Here is a 24,652-nt window from a genome sequence, read left to right as displayed (position 1 = left end):
GAGTCCTGCATCTCTGTCTCCACTTCTGTCTCTTCTGCCTCTGTTTTGTCTCTGCTCCCCACCCCTGAGCTGCCCCTTCCCCTCCCCTGGGTTTGTGTCACCCGGCCCCACACTCGGAACGAGTCCCATTTCCCTGGGGGGCGCCTGGCGATCAGAGACCTCCAGCGGGCCCAGCTCGACGTCAGGGCGGGGAGGGGGGAAAGGCGGGGCCGGAGGCGGTGGCAGGAGGGCGGGCCTGGAGCCGGGAAACCGGAGCCCCGGGGCACCCCAGAGGCCTAGGGGGGAGGGGCGGAGTGTGCGTCCGATTCCGCAGAACCCCTGCAGGGGGAGGCAGACAGAGCGCCCGACCGCCCGGGGCTGTCCCTGGGGGGGTCACCAGAGGCGTGGAGGCGGTGCCGGCAGTGGAGGCCGCAGACACCTTGGGCTTGGCCAGAAGCGCGCCCCACACCGCCCTGCCGCCGTCCCCATGCGCGCCCCGACGACAGCGCTTGGCTCCCATGCGATCCAGTGCAGCGCCCCGGGCCCGGCCCCGGCCCCCTGCCCTGGCACTGCCCCCCACGGGCCCCGAGTCCCTGACCCACTTCTCCTTCAGCGATGAGGACACCCGTCGGCACCCTCAGGGCAGATCTGTCAGGTGGGTGACCCCTGGCCAGTCAGTCCGATGTTTTAATACTGAAGGGCACCGGCTGTGCTGGGAGGGTGGGGGTGCTGAGTCTACTTGGGTGAATCCCCTAAGTGGCTTCCAGGATCTGGCTGGGGCCCCACCCCCTTTCCTGGCCCTAAAGGCCTGGGGTGCTGCTGAGGGCTTCTTGAAGGTGGCAGCCCCCAAAGTGGCTGCTGGGTCCATTCCTGCCTATCCAAGGTAGGACTCATCACCCTCTTTGTGCCCCTAAACCTGGGCTTTTGGCATTCACTTTGACTGCAAATATGGGTGTCCAGCGTCACCTGGGCTCCACTCCCAGGCCACTGGCCTAGAACCAGGTCCCTAAGTCCCTGCCTGGCTCAGTGTCTCCAGCCTTACCTTCCCCACCCCCTCTCATGCTGGAGCTGCCCAGCTGTAAACCAAGCTGGGTTGGGGGTGGGGCGGGGAGATTCTGGGATGCATGGAGGGTGTTTAGAATAGGCTGGACTGAGCTGGGGCTGTGGGTGGCCTTTAAGTTCAGAGAATTCTCAGGGGTTTCTAGCCTTGTTCTTGCTTTCCTGCTTCATGGTCTCTAACACAGACACGCACACAGGGCCGCACACAGGGCAATCCGGGTCGCCTGGTGTTTACCATACTAGGTGTGGGTCTGCTGGCTGCACCAAGAGGACCCTGCAGTTGACTCATAGCCACACACAGGTAACACACAGACCACAGCAACCCTGGCCCACCCCTCACACATCCTCATCTACACTGCGTTCCTCCACAGTGAGGAACTCTCTGCGAGAGTGAGACACACTCTCACCAAAATACACACCCAGGGCCCACTCGTGTTCCTGCAAGCTGGACTCCCACCTGCACCAGATACACACAGGAACACACCTCATGCCCACACAAGGGTCAGGGACTGCCACAGTATCAGTGCAACACGGTCTCATGAAGTCACCCAGACTCAGAAATACACAGATAAAGACACAGCGATGCACATAGGCACCCATGAGCACCCAGCTCCTGCTCACACAGGCAGATATGCGATGCCACAGAGACGTCTACGTGCGATGCCCAGGGGCACACAGACCTCCCTCTCTCCCAGACTCTTACATACTCAGCCCCCCAAACAGCTGTGTCACCTGGCACCACGCGCCTGCCTGGGAGACACACACCAGTACCCGCCTTCAACCTCTGTGTGACCTTCACAAAGCAAATGCCAGGCCTTTCCATAAAGGCTGCCTGGCACCACCTACAAGTGAGTCAGGTGGAACAGCATGGGGAGCCAGGGGAGACACCAGGCCTGCCTGCTCTGTGAGCCCCGGGGGAAGACACTCGACGCAGCTTTGTAGCTAAGCTGCCTGGGTTCAAATCCATGTTCTAGGCCGGGTGTGGTGGCTCATGCCTGTAATCCCAGCACTTTGGGAGGCTGAGGTGGGAGGATGGCTTGAGCCCAGGAGTTCGAGACCAGCCTGGGTAACATAGCAAAACCCTCATCTCTATAAAATAAATAAATTTTAAAAGAAATCCATGCTCTGCTACTAATACCCATGGCATTCATCCTTTTTGTGCCTCAGTTTCTTCCTTTCCTTTTCCTTCCTTTCTTCCTTCCTTCCTTCCTTCCTTCCTTCCTTCCTTCCTTCTTCCTTTCCTTTCCTTTCTTTTCTTTCTTTCCTTTTCTTTTTTCTTTTGACAGGGTCTCGCTCTGTCACTCAGACTGGAGTGCAGTAGAGCGGCCTTGGCCCACTGCAACCTCTGCCTCCCTGGTTCAAGCAATTCTCGAGCCTCAGCCTCCTGAGTAGCTGGGATTACAGGTGTATGCCACCAGAGCCCAGCTAATTTTTTTGTATATTTAGTTGAGATGGGGTTTCTCTTTGGTGGACAGGCTGATCTCAAACTCCTGGCCCCAAGTGATCCATCCGCCTTGGCCTCCCAAAGTGCTGGGATTACAGGCATGAACCACCGTACCCAGCCTCAGTTTCTTTGTCTGGGAAATGGAGCATTAATGCATGTTACAGTATAGCACAATGCCTAGAATGTGGCCTTCACATAAGTTTGGTTTTTTTTTCTTTCTTGAGATGGAGTCTCACTCTGTCACCCAGGCTGGAGTGCAGTGGTGCGATCTCAGCTCACTACAATCTCCACCTCCTGGGTTCAAGCAATTCTTCTGCCTCAGACTCCCAAGTAGCTGGGATTATAAGCGCCCCGCCACCACACCTGGCTAATTTTTGTATTTTTAGTAGAGACGGGGTTTCCCCCATGTTGGCCAGGCTGGTCTCGAACTCCTGACCTCAAGTGATCTGCCTGCCTCGGCCTCCCAAAGTGCTGGGATTACAGGCATGAGCCACTGCGCCTGGTCATAGTTCTTGTTATTATAATCTTGACCAATGTATTCCTTTCCCCCGCCCCCATTCCCTAGCTTGTTTGTGTCCCATCAGTCCCTGCAGTAGTCATCCCCAAGGCCTAGACTCTCCCTGGGCTGCACAGCCCTCAACAAGCCCAATTTCATGCTCCCAAAAGCCCTGGTGGGAAGGCCTAGGGGCCACATGGAGGGGGAAACAGGTAGCAACTTCATTTGAAAGTGTCACCAAATGGTCAGCCTGAGGCCAGATGTGGTGGTCATGCCTATAATCCCAGCACTTTGAGAGGGCGAGACTTTGGGAGGCAGATTGCTTGAGTCTAGGAGTTCGAGACCAGCCTGGGCAACATGGTGAAACTCCGTTTCTGCTTAAAAAAAAAAAAAAAGCAAAAATTAGCCGGGTGTGGTGGTGTGCGCCTGTGGTCCCAGCTACTTGGAATGCTGAGGTGGGAGGATCGCTTGAGCCCGGGAGGCCGAGGCTACAGTGAGCCGTGATCGCGCCACTGCACTGCAGTCTGGGTGACAGAGCAAGACCCTGTATCAACACACACACATACACACACACACACACACACAATGATTAGCCTGCCTAAGAGGGAATCTTGGGCAGGTCATTTCACCTCCAGTGGAAGGTCTGGGCACGTGGCTGTGATGTAAGGCTGGCAGCTGCCTCTGTGTCTAGGTCGCAGCCTTGGGTCCCATGGCGATGTTGCTGGAGTGGCCTCTGGCCTAACTATGGGCCACCCTGAGCAGTCAGTGGCAAGCCAGGTAGGGGTGACTTTCCATGGCTCAGGGGTCTGATTCTGGGGCATAGCTGGCCCTGACTCTCCCCTCTCCCTACCAACTCCCAGGCAGCAATTCTATAGCCCTGTCCCCTCCCCTCTGTCCTCCCTCAGCCCAGGGGACATTGGCTCTTGAAGCACAAACAGCAGGGCCCCAGGGAGCATCCTCTTCCCATCCAGGCCTCTGGGCTCCTGCTGACGTGAGCTGAGTCCCTTGGGGCTGGTGGATGTGCCAGGATGCTAGCTGGGCACCCGCTTGGGAACACAGTCTCACCTTCCTAAACTGCAGCTTAAATTCCTAGGCCAGGGAGTTGGAGGTGGGGCGTCGTCTGTGTGTAGATATGTTCCTCTCCCCTTCTCTGGAGCTGAAAAAAAAATCCATCCTGGGCCTTAGGAGACAGGACATGGTTCTCAATGAAGCCACCAACCCCGTGTCTCCTTATGCCATGGGAATATTAACAGGACCTATATGTTGCTGGGCACAGTGGCTCACGCCTGTAATCCCAGCACTTTGGGAGGCCAAGCCAGGTGGATCACCTGAGGTCAGGAGTTCAAGACCAACCTGACCAACATGGAGAAACCCCATCTCTACTAAAAATACAAAAGTAGCCGGGCATGGTGATGCGTGCCTGTAATCCCAGCTACTTAGGCTGAGGCAGAAGAGTCGCTTGAACCTGGGAGGCAGAGGTTGCGGTGAGCCAAGATCACGCCATTGCACTCCAGCCTGGGCAACAAGAGCGAAACTCTGTCTCAAACAACAACAACAACAAACTAGGACCTATATGTTAATTTATAGAGTGAGTTGGAGCCCTCTATAGGTTAATGTGTATAAAGCACTTTTTTTTTTCTTTTTTCTTTTTTCTTTTTTGAGATGGAGTCTCGCTCTGTCGCCAGGCTGGAGTGCAGTGGCACCATCTCAGCTCACTGCAAGCTCCGCCTCCTGGGTTCACGCCATTCTCCTGCCTCAGCCTCCCGAGTAGCTGGGACTACAGGCGCCCGCCACCACGCCTGGCTAATTTTTTGTATTTTTAGTAGAGACAGGGTTTCACGGTGTTAGCCAGGATGGTCTTGATCTCCTGACCTTGTGATCCGTCCACCTCGGCCTCCCAAAGTGCTGGGATTACAGGCGTGAGCCACTGCGCCCGGCCATAAAGCACTTTTGTAGTGTCAGGCACACAGCAAGCATTCAATAAATGTCTTGTTATTATTACTCTATGCCTGAAAAGATCTAACCTGGCACCCAGGACACAGCAGATGCTCAATAAATGGACATTATCGGCCGGAGTGGTGGCTCACGCCTATAATCCCAGCACTTTGGGAGGCTGAGGTGGGTGGATCACCTGAGTTCAGGAGTTCAAGACCAGCCTGGCCAACATGGTGAAACCCATCTCTACTAAAAATACAAAAACTAGCCGGGCGAGGTGGCGGGCACCTGTAGTCCCAGCTACTCGGGAGGCTGAGGCAGGAGAATGGCGTAAACCCTGGAGGCGGAGCTTGCAGTGAGCTGAGATCCAGCCACTGCACTCCAGCCTGGGCGACAGAGCGAGACTCCATCTCAAAACAAAAAAAACAAAACAAAACAAACAAACAAACAAACAAAGACTTTACTGGAATGGTCTCTCTACTAAGAAATAAGTTTGAAATCTCCTAGGCCTGCCGGGTGCCTAGAATCCCAGCACTTTGGGAGGCTGAGGTGGGCAGATCACTTGAGGCCAGGAGTTTGAAACCAGCCTGGCCAACACGGTGAAACGCTGACACTACTAAAAATACAAAAATTAGCCAGATGTGCTGGTGCATACCTGTAATCCCAGCTACCCGGGAGGCTCAGGCAGGAGAATCGCTTGAACCCAGAAGGCAGGGGTTGCAGTGAACCAAGATCATGCCACTGCACTCCAGATTGGGCGACAGAGTGAAATCCTGTCTCAAAAATAACACAAAGCAAAACGAAAATGTATAAGAAGGCACGCTTTGAGTTAGGCATAGTGTCTCATGTCTGTAATCCCAGCACTGTGGGAGGCCAAAACGGGAAGATCTCTTGAGCCCAGGAGTTACAAACTATCCTGGACAACATATTACTATTACTATTATTACATATTACCTTATTAGTATAATTACTAATTACATATTACCTTATTACTGTTATTATATATTATCATATTACTGTTATTACATATTACAAATTACTAATATATGTAATAGTAATATTATATATTACTATTATTACATATTACTAATATATGTAGTATTAGTAATATTACATATTACTATTATTACATATTACCTATTACTACAAAAAATTCAAAAATTATCTGGGTGTGGTGGCACATGCCTATAGTCCCAGCTACTCGGGAGGCTGAGGTTGGGGGATTGCTAGAGCCCAGGAGGTTGCAGTGAGCTCTGATGGTGCCACTGCACTCCATCCTGGGCAACAGAGTGCAACGCCATCACTAAATGATAAGCTGCAAATTTGGAGAAAAATACATGATAAGGGATTTGTATCCAGAATATATAATGGGCCAGCCGCGGTAGCTCACGCCTGTAATCCCAGTGCTTTGGGAGCCCGAGGCAGGTGAATAATTTGAGGCCAGGAGCTCAAGACCAGCCTGGCCAACATGGTGAAAGCCTGTCTCTACTAAACATACAAAAATTAGTTGGGCGTGGTGGCGTGTGCCTGTAATCGCAGCTACTTGGGGAGACTGAGGCAGGAGAGCCGCTTGAACCCAGGAACCAGAGGTTGCAGTGAGCCAAGATCGCGCCACTGCACTCCAGCCTGGGCAACAGAGGGAGACTCCCTGTTAAAACATAAATAAATAAAATAAATAAAAAACAGAATATGTAGTGAATCCTTAAAACTCAATAATCAGGAGACAAACAACTGGAAAGCGAGGGTTTCTGTCCTCTCTATAGCTGTGTTCTTGTTATTGTATTTCCATTCCAGCCACACCAGCAAAAAAATCATATCCTGCCTTAGGGTCTTTGCACTTGCAGTTCCCTCTGCCTGGTTTGATTTTTCCTACTTCCTACCTCCTAACTCGTGGCTGGCTCCTTCTCATCCTTCAGGCCTTTCTGAGATGTCACTTCTTCAGAGAGGCCCGTCCCGACCCCAGCATGGTGCAATCTAGTTCATGTAGCCATTTATTCATATGTTCAATGATTCACTCAATGAACTGTTTTTTTTTTGAGATGGAGTCTCGCTGTGTTGCCCAGGCTGGAGTGCAGTGGTGCCATCTCGAGTGCTAATTTTTTGTATTTTTAGTAGAGACAGGGTCTCACCGTGTTAGCCAGGATGGTCTTGATCTCCTAACCTCCTAATCTGCCCGCTTCAGCCTCCCAGAGTGCTGGGATTGGATTATAGGCGTGAGCCACCGCACCCGGCTAATTTATATATTTTTTATTTTTATTTTTTCTGAGACAGAGTCCCTCTCTGTTGCCCAGGCTGGAGTGCAGTGGTGCGATCTCAGCTGACTGTATCCTCTGCCTCCCAGGTTCATGCAATTCTCCTGCCTCAGACTCCCCAGTAGCTGGGACTACAGGTGTGCGTCACCACGCCCAACTAATTTTTTGTATTTTTAGTAGAGACAGGGTTTCACCAAGTTGACCAGGCTGGTCTTGAACTCCTGACCTCAGGTGATCCACCCACCTCAGCCTTCCAAAGTGTTGGGATTACAGGCGTGAGCCACCGTGCCCAGCTTAATAAACATTTACTAGGCATTTACAGTGTGCTAGGCCATCTCCTCAGCCCTGAAGACAGAGCGAACAAAGTAGATAAAAATCCCGCTCTAGCCAGGCATGGTGGCTCATGCCTGTGTTCCCAGCACTTTGGGAGACCAAGCCAGGAGGATCCCTCAAGCCCAGGAGTTCAAGTCCAGTCTGGGCAACATAGTGAGACCCCCCCTCACTCTCTACAAAAAAATTAGCCGTGGGCTGGGCGCAGTGGCTCATACCTGTAATTGTAGCACTTTGGGAGGCCAAGGTGAGCGCATTGCTTGAACCCAGGTGTTCCAGACCAACCTGGACAACATGGCGAGACCCCCATCTCTACAAAAAATAACAAAATTTATCTGGGGGTGGTGGCATGTACCTGTAGACCCAGCTGCTTGGGAGGCTGAGGTGGGAGGATCTCTTAAGCCAGGGAGGTGGAGGTTGCATTAAGCTGAGATTGTGCCATTGCACTCCAGCCTGGGCAGCAGAATGAGACCCTGTCTCACCAAAACAAACAAACAAACAAACAAAAAAATTAGCTGAGCTTTCTGATATACACGTGTAGTCTCAGCTACTTGGGAGACTGAGGTGGAAGATAGCTTGAGCCTAGGAGATTGAGGCTGCAGTGAGCTGTGATTGCCCTACAGGACCCTGGCCTGGGCGACAGAGCAAGACTTCGTATCAGGAAAACACCAGGCTAGGCGCGGTGGCTCATGCCTGTAACCCCAGCACTTTGGGAGGCTATGAGGTGGGTGGATTTACTTGAGGTCTGGAGTTTGAGACCAGTCTGGTGAACATGGTAAAATCCTGTCTCTACTAAAAATACAAAAATTAGCCAGGTGTGGTGGCAGGTGCCTGTAATCCCAGCTACTCGGGAGGCTGAGGCAGGAGAATTGCTTGAACCCAAGAGGTGGAGGTTGCAATGAGCCAAGATCCCACCACCGCACTCCAGTCTGGGTGACAGAGCAAGACTGTCTCAAAAAAAAAAAAAAAAAAAAAGATAAATATAGTTTATGTCAAATAAGTAGTGTGATTTTAGTTTGTGTGTGTGTGATTTAAGGAAGAGAAATGGAAAGTATTGGGCCAGGCGCGGTGGCTCACACCTGTAATCACAGCATTTTGTGAGGCCGAGGCGGGCGGATCATCTGAGGCTGGGAGTTCAAGACCAGCCTGACCAACATGGAGAAACCCCATCTCTACTAAAAACACAAAATAGGCTGGGCGCCGTGGATCACTCCTGTAATCCCAGCACTTTGGGAGGCCAAGGCAGGTGGATCACCTGAGGTCGGGAGTTCGAGACCAGCCTGACCAATACAGTGAAACCCCGTCTCTACTAAAAATACAAAATTAACCAGGTGTGGTGGCACATGCCTGTAATCCCAGCTACTAGGGAGACTGAGGCAGGAGAATCGCTTGAACCCAGGAGGCGGAGGTTGCGGTGAGCTGAGATTGCACCATTGCACTCCACCCTGGGCAACAAGAGTGAAACTCTGTCTCGAAAAAAATATGTTATGGTTAAAATTTTAGCTGGGTTGGTCGGGGAGGCGTCTATGTGGTGGTGACATTTGAGCAGAGACCTGAAGGTGGGAAGGAGAAGCCGCTGCAAATCTGGGCTGGAGAAACAGCCTGTGCAAAGGCCCTGAGGCAGGACTGTGTCTGAGTTTTTTGTGGGTTTTTTTTTTTTTTTTTTTTTTTTGAGATGGAGTCTTGCTCTGTTGCCCAGGCTGGAATGCAGTGGCGAGATCTCGGCCCTCACTGCAAACTCCACCTCCCGGGCTCAAGCGATTCTCCTGCCTTAGCCTCCCAAGTAGCTGGGATTATAGGCACCCACCACCACACCTGGCTAATTTTTGTATTTTTATTAGAGATGGGGTTTTGCCATGTTAGCCAGGCTGGTCAAGGACTCCTGACCTCTAGTGATCCGCCCACCTTGGCCTCCCAAAGTGCTGGGATTACAGGCGTGAGCCACCTCGCCTGGCCTGTGTGAGATTTTTAGGGAATAGTGAGGAGGCCATTGTGGCTGGAGCAGAATGAGGGAAGGGGAGGTCATGGGACAAGACCTGTGAGCTGCAGTGAGGACTTTGGATTTTGCCCAGAGTAATGTGGGATCCATAGAAGGTTCTGAGCAGAGGTAGGACTTAACCTCATTCAGGTGTTTCCAAGCTCCCCCTGGCAGCCATTGAAGAAAGACTAGGGGTTGAAAACAGGACGGGGGTACCAGGGCAGAGGTGAATGCAACCAGTCCTGGCTAGGGATGAGGGGAGCTGGCCAAGGAGTTGGTGAGAAGTAGACAGATTCTGGACAGATTTTGGCAGCAAGGCTGATTTGAGGTGCAAAGGAAAGAGTGAATGATCCCATAAATTTTGACCTTGGGGTATCCCCACCACAGCAGCGGGGACGGGTGCACCGGTGCACGCCGGTGCGCAGTAAGTTTCATCTTTGCCATTCTGTGTCTCCCATCTCTTTTAGGGTATCAGTCTTTCTTCTTTTTTTTTTTTTTTTTTCTGAGACAGAGTCTCGCTCTGTCACCCAGGCTGGAGTGCAGTGGTGCAATCTCGGCTCACTGCAAGCTCTGCCTCCTGGGTTCACGCCATTCTCCTGCCTCAGCCTCCCGAGTAGCTAAGGCATCTGTCTTTCTTTAACATCCTCCACTTGGTTGGGCGCAATGGCCCAGGCCTGTAATCCCAGCACTTTGGGAGGCCAAGGAGGGATAATCACGTGAGACCAGGAGTTTGAGACCAGCCTGGCCAACATGGTGGAACTCCGTCTCTACTAAAAAGACAAAAATTAGCCAGGCGTGGTGGTGCGTGTCTGTAATCCCAGCTACTCAGGAGGCTGAGGCACAAGAACCACTTGAATTCAGGAGGTGGAGATTGCAGTGAGCCAAGATCGTGCCACTGCACTACTCCAGCCTGGGCCACAGAGCGAGACCATGTCTCAAAAAAAAAAAAAAAAAAAATTCTCCACCTGAATCTTTGTCAGGAATTCCCTTGGTCTCCTCATTCCCTCCCACCCCTTTTTTCCTTCGAGACGGTGTCTTGCTCTGTCACCCAGGCTGGAGTGCAGTGGCGCCATCTTGGCTCGCTGCAAGCTCCACTTCCTAGGTTCAAGCGATTCTCATGCCTCAGCCTGCCGAGTAACTGGGATTACAGACACCTGCCACCATGCCTGGCTAATTTTTGTATTTTCAGTGGAGACAGGGTTTCATCATGTTGGCCAGTCTGGTCTTGAACTCCTGACCTCAAGTGATCTGCCCCTCCTTGGCCTCCCAAAATGCTGGGATTACAGGCGTGAGGCGTGAGCCACCACGGCTGGCCTCATTCCTCTTAACCTCCATCACAGCATTTCAGCTTCCTGACCCCTCTTCTCACCTATCCCCTGCAGCTTCGAGGCAGAGAATGGGCCGACACCACCTCCCGGCCGCAGCCCCCTGGACTCGCAGGCGAGCCCAGGACTCGTGCTACATGCCGGGGCGGCCACCAGCCAGCGCCGGGAGTCCTTCTTGTACCGCTCAGACAGCGACTATGACATGTCACCCAAGACCATGTCCCGGAACTCATCAGTCACCAGCGAGGCGTGAGCATCCCCCTGCCCACATGCCAGTTCCCCCAGGCCTGGTCCTGCTGGAAGCTGCCCTTCCCAGCAAGGAGTGGGGAGGCACCCACCCCTATCCTGCTCAACACCCCCAACCTGTCCTCCCCAGTGAAGGGTAAGCAGCCCCCTGCCTCTCCTGTAAAGGACTCAGTTCTTTTTTTTTTTTTTTTTTTGACGGAGTCTCACTCTGTTGTCCAGGCTGGAGTGCAGAGGTGCGATCTCAGCTCACTGCAACCTCTGCCTCCTGGGTTCAAGTGATTCTCCTGCCTCAGCCTCCCCAGTAGCTGGGATTACAGGCACCCGCCATCATGCCTGGCTAATTTGGTATTTTTAGTAGAGACAGCGTTTCACTATGTTGGCCAGGCTGGTCTCAAACTCCTGACCTCAGGTGATTCACCTGCCTCGGCCTCCCAGAGTGCTGGGATTACAGGCGTGAGCCACCGCGCCCGGCCTCAGTTCCTTCTTTAAAAAATATATTAAAATAGTGATCGGGTCTCACTATGTTGCCTAGACTGGTCTCAAACTCCTGGGCTCAAGTGATCCTCCCACCTCAGCCTCCCAAAGTGCTGGGATTGCAGGCATGAGCCACCCCGCCTGCCCTCAGTTATTTTATAGCGTGTCCAGCCAGAAAGGTGTGAGTGCCCGCCCACTGCGTCCTCCCACAGTGTGTGCATCTCACCTGACCCACCCCCCGCCCTTCCCCCAGGTTTTCCTGAGCTAACCCCTCTTATCGTGACACTTGTTGAGGTGTGAGCTCCCCCTGAACCTGCTCTGCCTCTTCCTCTCTCACTGGGTTCCTCCAGGCCTTGCCCCCAGCCATTGCTGTGCACACCTCAGCCCCCTTGGTCCCCTTCCTGTTCACTGCTCTCTCATCAAGCCCCGCCCTTTCAACATATTCACCTCAGGTCAGGCTTGGAAGCTCACACTCATAATCCTAGCACGTTTGGAGGCTGAGGCAGAAGGATTGCTTGAGCTCAGGAGTCTGAGATCAGCCTGGCCAACATAGCAAGACTTCATCTGTTTTTTTGTTTTTGTGATGAAATCTCGCTCTGTCACCAGGCTGGAGTGCAGTAGCACAATTTTGGCTCACTGCAACCTCTGCCTCCCGGGTTCAAGCGATTCTCCTGCCTCAGCCTCCCAAGTAGCTGAGACTACAGGCGTGCGTCACCATGCCCAGCTAATTTTTGTATTTTTAGTAGAGACAGGGTTTCACCATGTTGGCCAGGATAAGATGTCATCTCTTTAAAATAAAAAATAAATAAAAAGGTCAGGCACGGTGGCTCATGCCTGTAATCCCAGCACTTTGGGAGGCCAAAGTGGGCAGATCGTTCCAGGCCAGGAGTTTGAGACCATCCTGGCCAACATGTTGAAACTCCGTCTCTACTAAAAATACAAAAATTAGTGGGGCAAGATGGCACATGCCTGCGATCCCAGCTTCTTGGGAGGCTGAGACAGGAGAATCGCTTGAACCTGGGAGGCGGAGGTTGCAATGAGCTGAGATCACGCCACCACACTCCAGCCTGGGTGACAGAGTAAGACTCTGTCTAAAAAAAAAAAAAACAAAAAAAATCCCAACCATATTCACCTCTCCCCTCTCCCCTTTTCCACTTTGTCTCTTCTCCCCCGACCTACCTGAGCCACCCTCCTTGACTGCCATTTCTTCCACGATCAGCTCTGGACACATGTCCACCCTTATGCAGGACAAGTGTTCTTTCCCTAGGTCCCACAGAGTCCCCTCCCTCCCGCTCAGCCTCCCTGGGTCCAGCCTCACAGGGCATCTACCCCAGAGAGTTGATACTCTGCGGACCCCTGACCTGCCTCTGTCCTCAATCGCAGGCACGCTGAAGACCTCATCGTAACACCGTTTGCTCAGGTGAGACCTCTTCCCAAATGGTTAAGGCGAGAAGGGGCTCCAATGCTCTGCCACACTTGGGGACAGGGCCCAGCCCCGCTGCCTCTCTGGGGGGACCCCAGTCCTCACTGTCGCTCCCCATCCCAGGTGCTGGCCAGCCTCCGGAGCGTCCGTAGCAACTTCTCACTCCTGACCAATGTGCCCGTTCCCACTAACAAGTAAGTGAAGGCTGGGCTGCAACAGCTGTGATCATAAGGTGAAGCATACCCAGGTTCTGCTCTCAGTGCTGCTGTGTGACCTCGGGTAGGCAGGTGACCTCTCTGAACCTCTGTTCGGACAACAGCTCCCAGAGAGCCAGAGAGCCATTGCAGCTCAAGCAACTAAGACACAGAGGTGTTTGTTTGTTTTTTTTTTTTTTTGAGACGGAGTCTCGCTGTGTCGCCCGGGCTGGAGTGCAGTGACGCGACCTCGGCTCACTGCAAGCTCCGCCTCCCGGGTTTATGCCATTCTCCTGCCTCAGCCTCCCGAGTAGCTGGGACTACAGGCGCCCGCCACCTCGCCTGGCTAGTTTTTTGTATTTTTTAGTAGAGACGGGGTTTCACCGTGTTCGCCAGGATGGTCTCGATCTCCTGACCTCGTGATCCGCCCGTCTCGGCCTCCCAAAGTGCTGGGATTACAGGCTTGAGCCACCGCGCCCAGCCGACACAGAGTTGTTTTTGTTGTTGTTTGTTTGTTTGTTTGTTTGTTTTGAGATCAAGTCTCACTCTGTCACCCAGGCTGGAGTGCAGTGGCGTGACCTCGGCTCACTGCAACCTCTGCCTCCCGGGTTCAAGTAATTCTCCTGCCTCAGCCTCCTGGGTAGCTGGGATTACAGGCATGCACCACCACACGGGGCTAATTTTTGTACTTTTAGTAGACTTGGGGTTTTACCATGTTGGCCAGGCTGGTCTCAAACTCCTGACCTCAGGTGATCCACCCGCCTCAGCCTCCCAAAGTGCTAGGATTACAGGTGTGAGCCACCGCGCCCAGCCCAGAGGTTTGTATAAATAAAGATTTAGGGGTCTGGATGCATGGTGGTGAGGCCACAGCCACAGTCCCCAGGCCCACCCTGGGCCTTGACACCAAGTTGTTGGGCAAATGGCATTCCATGGTGCTTCTTTTGCCCCTCTGTAAAGTGATGATCACAGCCAAGCGTGCTGGCTCATGCCCATAATCCCAGCACTTTGGGAGGTCAAGGCAGGAGGATCACTTGAATTCAGGAGTTCAAGACCAGCCTGGGGGAAACAAAATAAGACCCTGTCTCTACAAAAAAACAAACAAAACAAATTAGCCCAGCATGGTGGCATGTGCCTGTGGTTCCCACCTACACAGGAAGCTAAGGCAGGAGGATCATTTTGAGCCCAGCAGGTTGAGGCTGCAGTGAGCCATGTTCCCACTACTGCACTCCTGCCTTGGTGACAGAACAAGACCCTGGTTCAAAAAATAGATAAACAGAGTGGGGATTGCAATGCCTCCTTTAGATAACTGCTGTGAGGAGAGGAGATGATATCTAGAAAGTGCTAGAATATTACCCTGCACGTAAGGGCAGAACACATAGGAGTGGATCTTCACTGTTTTAGGGCAAGAGATGTGGCTGCCAGCTGCCAGTCCTTCTAGGAGTGGGAAATAGAGACATCCTTAGGGGCTTGGAGGATTTGTGGGGAGTTAGTCAAGAGAGCAGAGATCTTGGAAACCCAGGACCTGATCTTAAAGCAGATCAGCCACGTGGTCTTGAAGAAGCTATTTCACCTCCTTGAGCCTCAGTTTCCGTATCTATACGATGGATTTTTCTGGGGCTCATTGAGGCTGCAGGCAGCGTACATGGCAGCGTCTCTAGGACACGGTGAGCATTCAGACAAATGAAAATTGGCACTGTTCATGGAAAGCAGGGGGCAGGGACCTGGTGGGGGGGACCCAGGCTGACGTTGCACCCCATTTTTTTTTTGCAGGCGGTCCCCGCTGGGCGGCCCCACCCCTGTCTGCAAGGCCACGCTGTCAGGTAGCTAAGCCCAGAGGGGTGGGAAGGGGTCCCTGTTGCTGCCCCAGTGGGGGTCCCTCAGCCCCTTCCCCACCCAGCCGTCCACTCACCTGGCGAACCCCTTCACCGCGGGCTGGGGCCTCTGGGCTTCTGCCTACAGACCTTCTCAGTCACTACCCTGGCTGCCCCTTCCTTAGAAGAAACGTGTCAGCAGTTGGCCCGGGAGACGCTGGAAGAGCTGGACTGGTGTCTGGAGCAGCTGGAGACCATGCAAACTTATCGCTCTGTCAGCGAGATGGCCTCGCACAAGGTGTGCAGGTGGTGGGCAGAACCCCTGGGCGGGGCTGGCGGGGGCGGGGCCAGTGGGTAGAGCCAACCACTGGATGCAAGCAGTGGGCGCGGCCTGCGAATGGAGCCAGCCACTAGGTTGTGCCTGTGGGAGGAGATAGCTACTGGGTGTGGCTGATTAGGGCAGGGCCAATCCCTAGGCGGGGTCTGGTGGAGATGAGCCCTATGGGTGGAGCCAACCACTAGGTTGGGCCTGTAGGCGAGGCCTACTATTGGGCGTGGCTCATGAAGGTGGGGCCAATCTCTGAGGAGGGCCTATGGTATGGGGTCAGTCCCTGGGTGGGGCCAATCCCTGGATGGCAGCTTCAAGGCTTGAAGCTCCTGTAGATTCTGACTTTCCCCAGGGCTGGAAGAGCCTGGTGTGTGTTGTGGGGTGGGGTGTGTCCGTCTGGTTGTACATATATCAATAGGTGACCGTTTCCGTTGGGGGGGTTTATGCTTTTATGGTCTGCAGGGGTGTATCTGTGGCTGTAGGTCTGTGTTGCTGCTGGTCTATTGGCTACGCATTTGCAGTGCACGTGTGTTGGCAATAGATTCTGAAGAGTGGCACGCCAGTGTGTACCGGTGGAGGGTGTATAGGTGTGCACGGGTGATTATGCAGGGCTATAGGTGTGTGGGGTTCTGCCAGAGGGGTGCACATGTCTGCAGGAGACAATTGGACCAGATGGGAAACTGAATGTGTGGCTCTGTGTGTTTGTGAATGTGTGTGTGTTTGCAGGGCTGCAGGGGTGACTGCAAGGCTCCCATGCACAGTTGTGCAGACCATGCACTGCAGAACTGCGAGGGACACCATTCAGGAAGCGGGCAGTATGTGTGAATGATGCTTCCTGGAGCTGGAGAGAGTGGTAGCAGCCCTTGTGGGCGGGTGTCTATCAAGAAATGATCTGTAGGTGGGAGTGTCTTTGTTGGGGGGTGCTTACAGCAGTGGGTGGAGGCTTGTATGGGAACATACCAGTCCGAGGGCGATTGTGTCCCTGAGGGTGGATCAAGCATCTGAAATGTAGCTGTGTCTCTGGATATGGGTCTGAGGGTGTTTCTGCAATGGTGTGTGTGTGTGTGTGTATTTCTGCATCTGTGAGTGTATTTCCTTATGGATTTGTTGGGATATGTTTGTGTCCAAGGACAGTGGATATCTGCAATGGTTGGAAAGTGTGTCTGTGGGTGTGTTTAGTGTATGTCGGTAAGTGTGGCTGGCTGGGGAGGCCAAGGCAGGCGGATCACCTGAGGTCGGGAGTTAGAGACATGGAGAAACCCCGTCTCTTCTAAAAATATAGAATTAGCCGGGTGTGGTGGAGGGTGCCTGTAATCCCAGCTACTGGGGAGGCTGAGACAGGAGAATCGCTTGAACCCGGAAGGCGGAGGTTGCAGTGAGCCAAGATCGTGCCATTGGGCAACAAGAGTGAAACTCCATCTCAAAAAAAAAAAAAAAAATTGTGGCTGGCATCTCGGTGTCTGTCCCTAGGTGTGGATCTGGATGTAGGTCTGGATGTGAGTCTGGATGTAGGTCTGGATGTGGGTCTGGATGTAGGTCTGGATGTGGGTCTGGATGTAGGTCTCGATGTGGGTCTGTGCCCTTGGATGGGGTGTGTCTGAAGGCATTTGCTATATGCTTAACTGTGCACCTATATATGTGTTGGATATCAGTTGTGACTGTCTCCGGGTGTGTGTGTGTGTGTGTGTGTGCTGTAAGTGTACAACAGAAAGCATTTGGGTAATCTGTGTATTCAAGTGTCAAGTGCCTGGATGTGTGTGGGTGTCCCTGGAAGGTGTGTCTCAGGGTGTTTGTACGTTTGTGAGTGTAAAGTGGGTGTGTGTTTCTATCTCTGGGTGTGTCCATGGAGGGGACAGGTCCTGATGTGGACAGCCCACCTAGGTTCTGGCTGAGGCCCATGGTCTCTGATGCCCCTTTAACGCCCCCCCCACCCCCAGCACCACCTGACATCCCATGCAGCCTGCCAGTGCTGCAGTGAGCACACACGCACACACACGGGTGCACACACTGAGCTCCGCAGCCTCCTCCTGGGACCCTTGCCCTGCCCCCCTCCCATGGGCACAGACCCCCCACCGCCTCCACCCACCGCCACGGGGGGGCCCATTGGGGCCCAGGGCTAGCGGACCATGTAACCAGCGCTGCCGCCGGGAGCGCGGAGGGGAAGGGAGCCCCCAGCCCTGCTGGGCCGGCCCAGGCCCCTCCGCGGCTCCCCCTTCCACTGCCCACCTGCCCGGCACCCCCTCCCCGGTGGTTGTTAACCCCGGGACTCCCCCAGCCCAGCCTCTGTGTGCAGCAGCCCCAGGCGGGCTAAGTCTGCAAGATGCCCTTGGTGGATTTCTTCTGCGAGACCTGCTCCAAGCCGTGGCTGGTGGGCTGGTGGGACCAGGTAGGAGAGTGCAGGGTAGTGGGTGGGCAGGCATCCTGGCGAGCCGGGCCCCTGGTGTGGGCTTGTGTGTGAAGCTGTGCACGTGTGTGGCCTGGAGATGAAGCCTTGTGACTGTCTCTGTGTGGCCCAGGGCTGGGCGTGGATGGCGGGCAGCTGGGGGTGTGTGACTCTCCCTGGGGGTGGACTGCAGGTCCCTCACTGGGTGTGACTGTGTCAGTGCCTGGATGTGTGTGTGTCTGCCTGAGTGTAGGCTTGTTTGCCTGGGTCACAGTGTGGCCCTGTCTAAGATATCTAGCTCTGACTGTGGTGTTGTGTGTTGGGCTGTGTGTCTGAGCCCAGAGCTGCCTGATATTTTGGGGACATGTGACCCCAAATGTCAGTGACTATCTTATTTTGCATGCCCTTTGATCTGTGTGTCTGGGTTGTGTGACGCTGTGTAGGACCGAGAGCCTGTGACTGTGTGTGTGGTTGTGTGATATTTTGTGGGTCCATCTTGTGTGGATGTGTGTGTCTCTGTACCCAGGGTCTCTGGGTGGCACTGGGAGGAGGGAGCTCCCTGTCCCAGCATGGGCCATGCAGGCTCACCCCTCCTGCCAAGTGTCCCTCCTGCTTCCCTGGACAGAGTCTGCTCCTGTTTTTGGGGTGCTGTGGCAGAGCTTGGGGGTGGGGAACCAATGCCCTTTCTCCTCTGTGTACAATGTCACAGCAGAGGCCTGTGCAGAGTGGCATGGGGGGACCAGGAGGGGCCTCCAAGCCCGATTTTGGGTATACTCTGTTCATCCGTGCATCTATCTACCTCTCTGGGGTTGGGGGAGAGGGGGCTGGGATGGGAAGCCCCTCCCCCTCCCCTGGGTGATCAAACTGGGATTTCCTCAGCTCACCATTCTCCCCAGCCCCGGCTAAACCTTTTTGTCCCCCAGAGCTTGGTTACCATGTTCCCTTTTTCCAAACTGAGCTGGGGGCCAGGAGCCAAGACCCCCAGGATTGGGGTCCATGTCTGGGAAGACTTGGGTCAGGGGCAGCTCTGGGAAGGCAAGGGTTAAGGGGCCTTGGCTTGCCCCCCTTTTCCCCAGCTCAGCAGCTGGTTGGAGGGGGAGTTGCTAAGGAGACTCCCATCGCCATGGCGACGGGATTCTCCTGCTTCCCCATTGGTTCCCTGTTAGGCAGGAGCCCCTCCCTTCCACAGGTGCCCCTGTGGCTCCTCCTTGGGGGAAATGGGGAGGGGAGCCCCTCTTTCCTCAGGCAGGGAGGGTTATGCTGATCATGATTCCCCAAACCTGGGGACCTCCATCCAGAGCTGGGAGAAGAGGAAGGGCTGACCCCACCACCCCCAGCAGTTATAGGGCCTCTGTTGGCTGAGCAGAAAAACAGGAGGGACTCATGGGGTCTTCAGGCATTCTTGGGAAGGACTGACACCCTCCCCAGCACTGTGCTTCCCCCATCATTTCTTCCTTGTTGACTTCTTTCCCTTAGTTCAAGAGGATGTTGAACCGTGAACTCACACACCTGTCAGAAATGAGCAGGTCAGGAAACCAGGTCTCAGAGTACATTTCCACAACCTTCCTGGGTGAGTGACGGGAAGTACATGGGATTGGAGAGGGGACACTTGGGGTAGAGAGGGGTCTGCCTCTGACCCTGGGTCCTGTTGGTCACATTTTCCTAGGTACTCGGACTCTCAACTCCCCAAAGGTCAAAGTCACCCTATCCAACAGCCCTCACATTCCTGATGCCTTCAAACTCTGTGAGATCCCCAACTTCTATAGAACCCAATATTTGAAATCATCCGTGAGCTGAAAAGCCTTCTAAACTTTAAAAACCCTCCAAGCACCGGGCACCGTGGCTCAAGCCTGTTATGCTAACACTTTGAGAGGCTGAGGCGGGCGGATCACTTGACATCAGCAGTTTGAGACCCACCTGGCCAACATGGCGAAACCCCATCTCTACTAAAATACAAAAAATCAGCCAGGCATGGTGGCGGGTGCCTGTAATCCCAGCAACTCAGGAGGCTCAGGCAGGAGAATCACTTGAACCCAGCGGGTGGAGGTTGCAGTGAGCTGAGATCACTCCATTGCACTCCAGCCTAGGCAATAAGAGTGAAATTCTGTCTCAAAAAAAAAAAAAAAAAAAAAAATTAGCTGGGCGTGGTGGTGTGTGCCTGTAATCTCAGCTACTTGGGAGGCTGAGGCAAGAGAATCACTTGAACCCTGGAGGCAGAGGTTGCAGTGAGCCAAGATCATGCCACTGCATTCCAGCCTGGGCAGTAGGGTGAGACTCCATCTCAAAACAAACAAACAAAAACCTCTTTGTTTTAGACACTTGCTTGAACCCAGGAGGCAGAGGTTGTAGTGAGCCAAGATCACGCCACTGCTGCACTCCAGCCTGGGCGACAGAGTGAGACTCTGTCTCAAAAACTAAACAAAAAAAAGCCTCCAAGCTGGAAAGCCTCCCAAACTGAGTAGAACCCCAAATTCAATAGAATTTCCAAACTTGGATTGACTCCCTTCCAAACTCAGTAGACTTGCCCAAACTCAAGAGAGATGCCCAAACTCAGTAGAGTTCTCAAACTTAAGGGAAGTTCTGTGCTTCTGAGTCCACAAAAGGCCCCCAAACTTTAGCAAACCTCCAAACTGAAAAACCCCCCAAATTCAATAGGATCTCCAAACTTGGTATGATCCCCCCATTCAGTAGACTCCCAAAATTTTAGAACCCTAATCTCTAGAAGATTATCAAGCTTAAGAACCTGTAAGAGGCAGGAAGAGGCAGCTCATGCCTGTAATCCCAGGACTTTGGGAGGCTGAGGCAAGAGGATCGCTTGAGCCCACTAGTTCAAGACCAGCCTGGGCAACATAGTGAGAACCTGTCTCTGCAAAAAAATTAAAAACTAGGCCGGGCGCAGTGGCTCACGCCTGTAATCCCAGCACTTTGGAAGGCCAAGGTAGGCAGATCACGAGGTCAGGAGTTCAAGAACAGCCTGACCAACATGGTGAAACACTGTCTTTACTAAAAATACAAAAATTAGCTGGGCGTGTTGGCACATGTCTGTAATCTCAGCTACTCAGGAGGCTGAAGCAGGAGAATTGCTTGAACCTGAGAGGTGGAGGCTGCAGTGAGCTGAGATTGCATCACTGCACTCCAGCCTGGGTGACAGAGTGAGACTACCTATAAAAAAATAAAAATAAAAAAAAAAAATAATAATAATAAAATAAAAAATTAGACGTAGTGGTGTGTGCCTGTGGTCCCAGCTACTTGGGAGGCTGAGGCAGGAGGATCACTTGAGCCCAGGAGTTCGAGGCTGCAGTGAGACATGATTGCGCCACTGCACTCCAGCCTGAGTGACAGAGCTGAGATCCTGTCTCGAAAAAACAAACACCTGTAAGATTCCTAATTCAATGGAACCCCAAATGCACCAGAATACCCCAGATTCACTGGAACCCTTAAGTTCGTGGGTTCTTCAAAATGCTCAAGCTAAAGATGTCCCCCCAAACTCAAGATAATTTAATCCTCGCAGTTTATCACCATACCCCAAAGGCCCCCAAATTCAAGAACCGCCCAGACAAGCTCAAGAAAAGTGTGGGGGCTGGGCGCGGTGGCTCATGCCTACAATCCCAACACGGGAGGCCAAGGCAGGCGGATCACTTGAGGTCAGGAGTTCAAGACCAACCTGGCCAACATGATGAAACCCCATCTCTACTAAAAATATAAAAATTAGCCGGGCGTGGTAGCAGGTGCCTGTCATCCCAGCTACTTGGGAGGCTGAGGCAGGAGAATCGCTTGAACCTGGGAGGTGGAGGCTGCAGTGAGCCAGAGATTGTGCCACTGCACTCCAGCCTGGGTGACAGAGGTAGACTCTGTCTCAAGAAAAAAAGTGTTCGGAGTTTCCAGTGCTCCCACCAATGATGGTGGGGTGTGTCTCTGAGTTCTGAGGATCCACCCAATGAGGGCATAGCGTGCAAATGACCCGTATTAGGCCCTGTCATTGACTAGCTAGCTCCAGGTCACAATGGGTGACCTTGGCTGAGCTCTGGGAGCCCCTGAAAGCTCAGGAAAAGGGCTCCTGGGGCTGTCCCCTAGGCAGGCTGGTGCCAAGGTGGGTGGTGGGAGGCAGGGACATGGAGCCAGAGACCACCCTTCCCTCTCTCTTCCCAGTGATGCCACCCCCCGCATCAGCACTCTTGGCCCCCATGCTAGGGTCTTCCCCACCCAAAAAGGTTCCCTGGGTTTTTGGGGTAGGCGGCGGTTCTCCCTGGCATCCCCACCTCACTTCCTGACTTCCCATGCCACTCTCCATCCAAATCTGATGATTAGACTGGGGCCACCCCAGAGCCCTGGGCCCCTACTCCAGCCCACCACCTCCCGGAAGATTTCCCACATCCCCTCTGGTTTCCTGACTCTGAGTAGCCAACGGCATCACAACTGGAAGGGTTCTGCCCTTTCGGGTGAGCCTTCCCCGTAGGTGGTAGAGGGCTGAAAGATAAGGGAGCCTCCAGGGGTGGAGGGCGTGTTCACACTTGTTCCCGCTTCCCATCTTCTGCAGACAAACAGAATGAAGTGGAGATCCCATCACCCACGATGAAGGAACGAGAAAAACAGCAAGCGCCGCGACCAAGACCCTCCCAGCCACCCCCGCCCCCCGTACCACACTTACAGCCCATGTCCCAAATCACAGGGGTGAAAAAGTTGATGCATAGTAACAGCCTGAACAACTCTAACATTCCCCGATTTGGGGTGAAGACTGATCAAGAAGAGCTCCTGGCCCAAGTGGGTGGGGGCTCAGTAGGGGCAGGGCTGGAGGGGGTGGTCTCCTGGGACCCCGAGAAAGAGTGGGCGTTGGGTTATGTCTTAGGCCAGGTTTCCTAGAAGCAGAGCCTGAGGTGAGGGTTTGAGCCCATCTTGAGGCAAGCATGCTGGCGCTTTGTACCTCTGTATCATTCATTGCCTGGGGGCCGTCCCCAGGGGTGGACGTATCACCTCTTCCATGTAGCTCCTGTTGGGACTAGTCTTCTGGAAAAGTGGGCAGCTGTGAGCCGTAGCAGGCAACACTCCCAGCTGCAGGGGGATCCATGTACAGACCAGTAACGCTGATGCAGACTGCGTCCCCATAGTGTCCCCAACGGTCCAGACCTGGGTTTCACTCCTAGCTCTTCCAGGAGACAGTGGCAGTGGAAGTGATCCATCTTTGGTGGCTCACTCAGCTGAGGCTTATTGTAACCCTCTTTGAGCCACCTCCTCCAGTGAATCTTCCATTCAGTCACCTGGCGTTTAGTTATTTATTTTTATTTATTTATTTATTTTGAGATAGAGGCTTGCTGTGTTGCCCAGGCTGGAGTACAGTAGCATGATCTCTGTTCACGGCAACCTCCACCTCCTGGGTTCAAGCGATTCTCCTGCCTCACCCTCCTGAGTAGCTGGGACTAAAGGCATGTGCCACCACACCTGGCTAATTTTTGTATTTTTAGTAGAAATGGGGTTTCACCATGTTGACCAGGCTGGTCTCAAACTCCTGGCCTCAAGTGATCCACCTGCCTTAGCCTCACAAAGCGCTGGGATTACAAGTGTGAGCCACTGCACCTGGCCAACTGGTGTTTATTAAGCAGCTACTATGTGCTGGCTGTTTTCTGGATTCTGGAGAGACATAGAAAATAAGCCCTTCTTCCTTTCTCCTCTGGGGCTCGTGAACAGCTTAGCTAAGAGGCTGAGCTGTGCTGGGGGCCAGTCGTGCTGGCTTCCCATCCTAGCTTTGCCACTTATGAGCTGCATGATCTTGGAAAAGTCACATTGCTTCTCTGAGTCTTGGTGCCTTCACCTGCCAAATGAGATCAAGTACTTAGAGCAATACTTGGCAGATCATAAGTGCTCAAAAGACGGTGGCTGTGATTGCTTTCGTTATTTTGCAGCCCAGTAGGACGAGGGCAGTACATTCTGTGCTGTTGAACCTGTCACCCACTGGGTGAGCAATAATGGTGCTTCCTTCAAGGCTTCAAATTCCTAGGAAATATTCTCCAGGGCCCTGAGTCTTATAAGCTACTGACCTCTGGCCTCCGTCTCTACCAGGAACTGGAGAACCTGAACAAGTGGGGCCTGAACATCTTTTGCGTGTCAGATTATGCTGGAGGCCGCTCGCTCACCTGCATCATGTACATGATATTCCAGGTGATGGGGACAGCTAGGAGTGGGCCCGGGTGAGGGGCTCAGAGTGGGGCGCTGTGGGCCAGCAGAGGTCACCACCCTGCCCCTGCCTGCTCTCAGGAGCGGGACCTGCTGAAGAAATTCCGCATCCCTGTGGACACGATGGTGACATACATGCTGACACTGGAGGATCACTACCATGCTGACGTAGCCTACCATAACAGCCTGCACGCTGCCGACGTACTGCAGTCCACCCACGTACTGCTGGCCACGCCTGCGCTAGATGTGAGTGACTGCCCTGTCTCCCTGTCCCCGTCGGTCTTTGTGACTGCCTCTTCCACCTCCTGTGTGTCTCTCTGACCCTGGTTCTCTGACCTCCATCTCTTTTTGACCCTGTTTCTCTCTCTCTCTCTTTTTTTTTTTTTTTTGAGACAGAGCCTTGTTCTGCCGCCCAGGCTAGAGTGCAGTGGCACAATCCCAGCTCACTGCAACCTCTGTCTCCTGGGTTCAAGGGATTCTCCTCCCTCAGCCTCCTGTGTAGCTGGGATTACAGGCGCCCACTACCATGCCTGGCTAAGTTTTTAAAAATATTTTTAGTGGAGACAGAGTTTCGCCAAGTTGGACAGGCTGGTCTCAAACTCCTGACCTGCCTTGGCCTCCCAAAGTGCTGGGAGTCAGGCGTGAGCCACTGTGCCCGGACAAAAATCTTATTTATTTAAAAAAAAAAAAATGTTTTAGGCCAGGTGCGGTGGCTCATGCCTGCAATCCCAGCACTTTGGGAGGCCAAGATGGGTGGATCACCTGAGGTCAGGAGTTCGAGACCAGCCTGACCAACATGGTGAAACCCGGTCTCTACTAAAAATACA

At 53.4% G+C, this 24,652-nt stretch overlaps 1 protein-coding gene across 6 annotated transcripts in view; it reads left to right on the top strand.

The window, feature by feature from the left end:
• Positions 1–24,652, top strand: part of PDE4A (phosphodiesterase 4A) — a 46,385-nt gene that overhangs the window by 11,763 nt on the left and 9,970 nt on the right. For 2 of the 6 annotated variants that reach the window (XM_026455579.2, XM_026455581.2), the window contains exons 2-10: positions 10,856–11,047; positions 12,902–12,938; positions 13,065–13,135; positions 14,906–14,955; positions 15,132–15,244; positions 19,134–19,227; positions 22,195–22,418; positions 23,712–23,810; positions 23,907–24,071. In XM_026455579.2, the coding sequence (XP_026311364.1) occupies positions 10,856–11,047; positions 12,902–12,938; positions 13,065–13,135; positions 14,906–14,955; positions 15,132–15,244; positions 19,134–19,227; positions 22,195–22,418; positions 23,712–23,810; positions 23,907–24,071 (1,045 nt within the window). The other 4 variants (XM_026455582.1, XM_026455580.1, XM_026455583.1 and 1 more) reach the window with 4 other exon arrangements.

This window comes from Piliocolobus tephrosceles, chromosome 21, assembly GCF_002776525.5.
Source record: "Piliocolobus tephrosceles isolate RC106 chromosome 21, ASM277652v3, whole genome shotgun sequence".
NCBI lineage: Eukaryota > Metazoa > Chordata > Mammalia > Primates > Cercopithecidae > Piliocolobus > Piliocolobus tephrosceles.
Note: the sequence above shows the minus strand (reverse complement) of the source record. Positions and strands in the feature narration are given on the sequence as shown.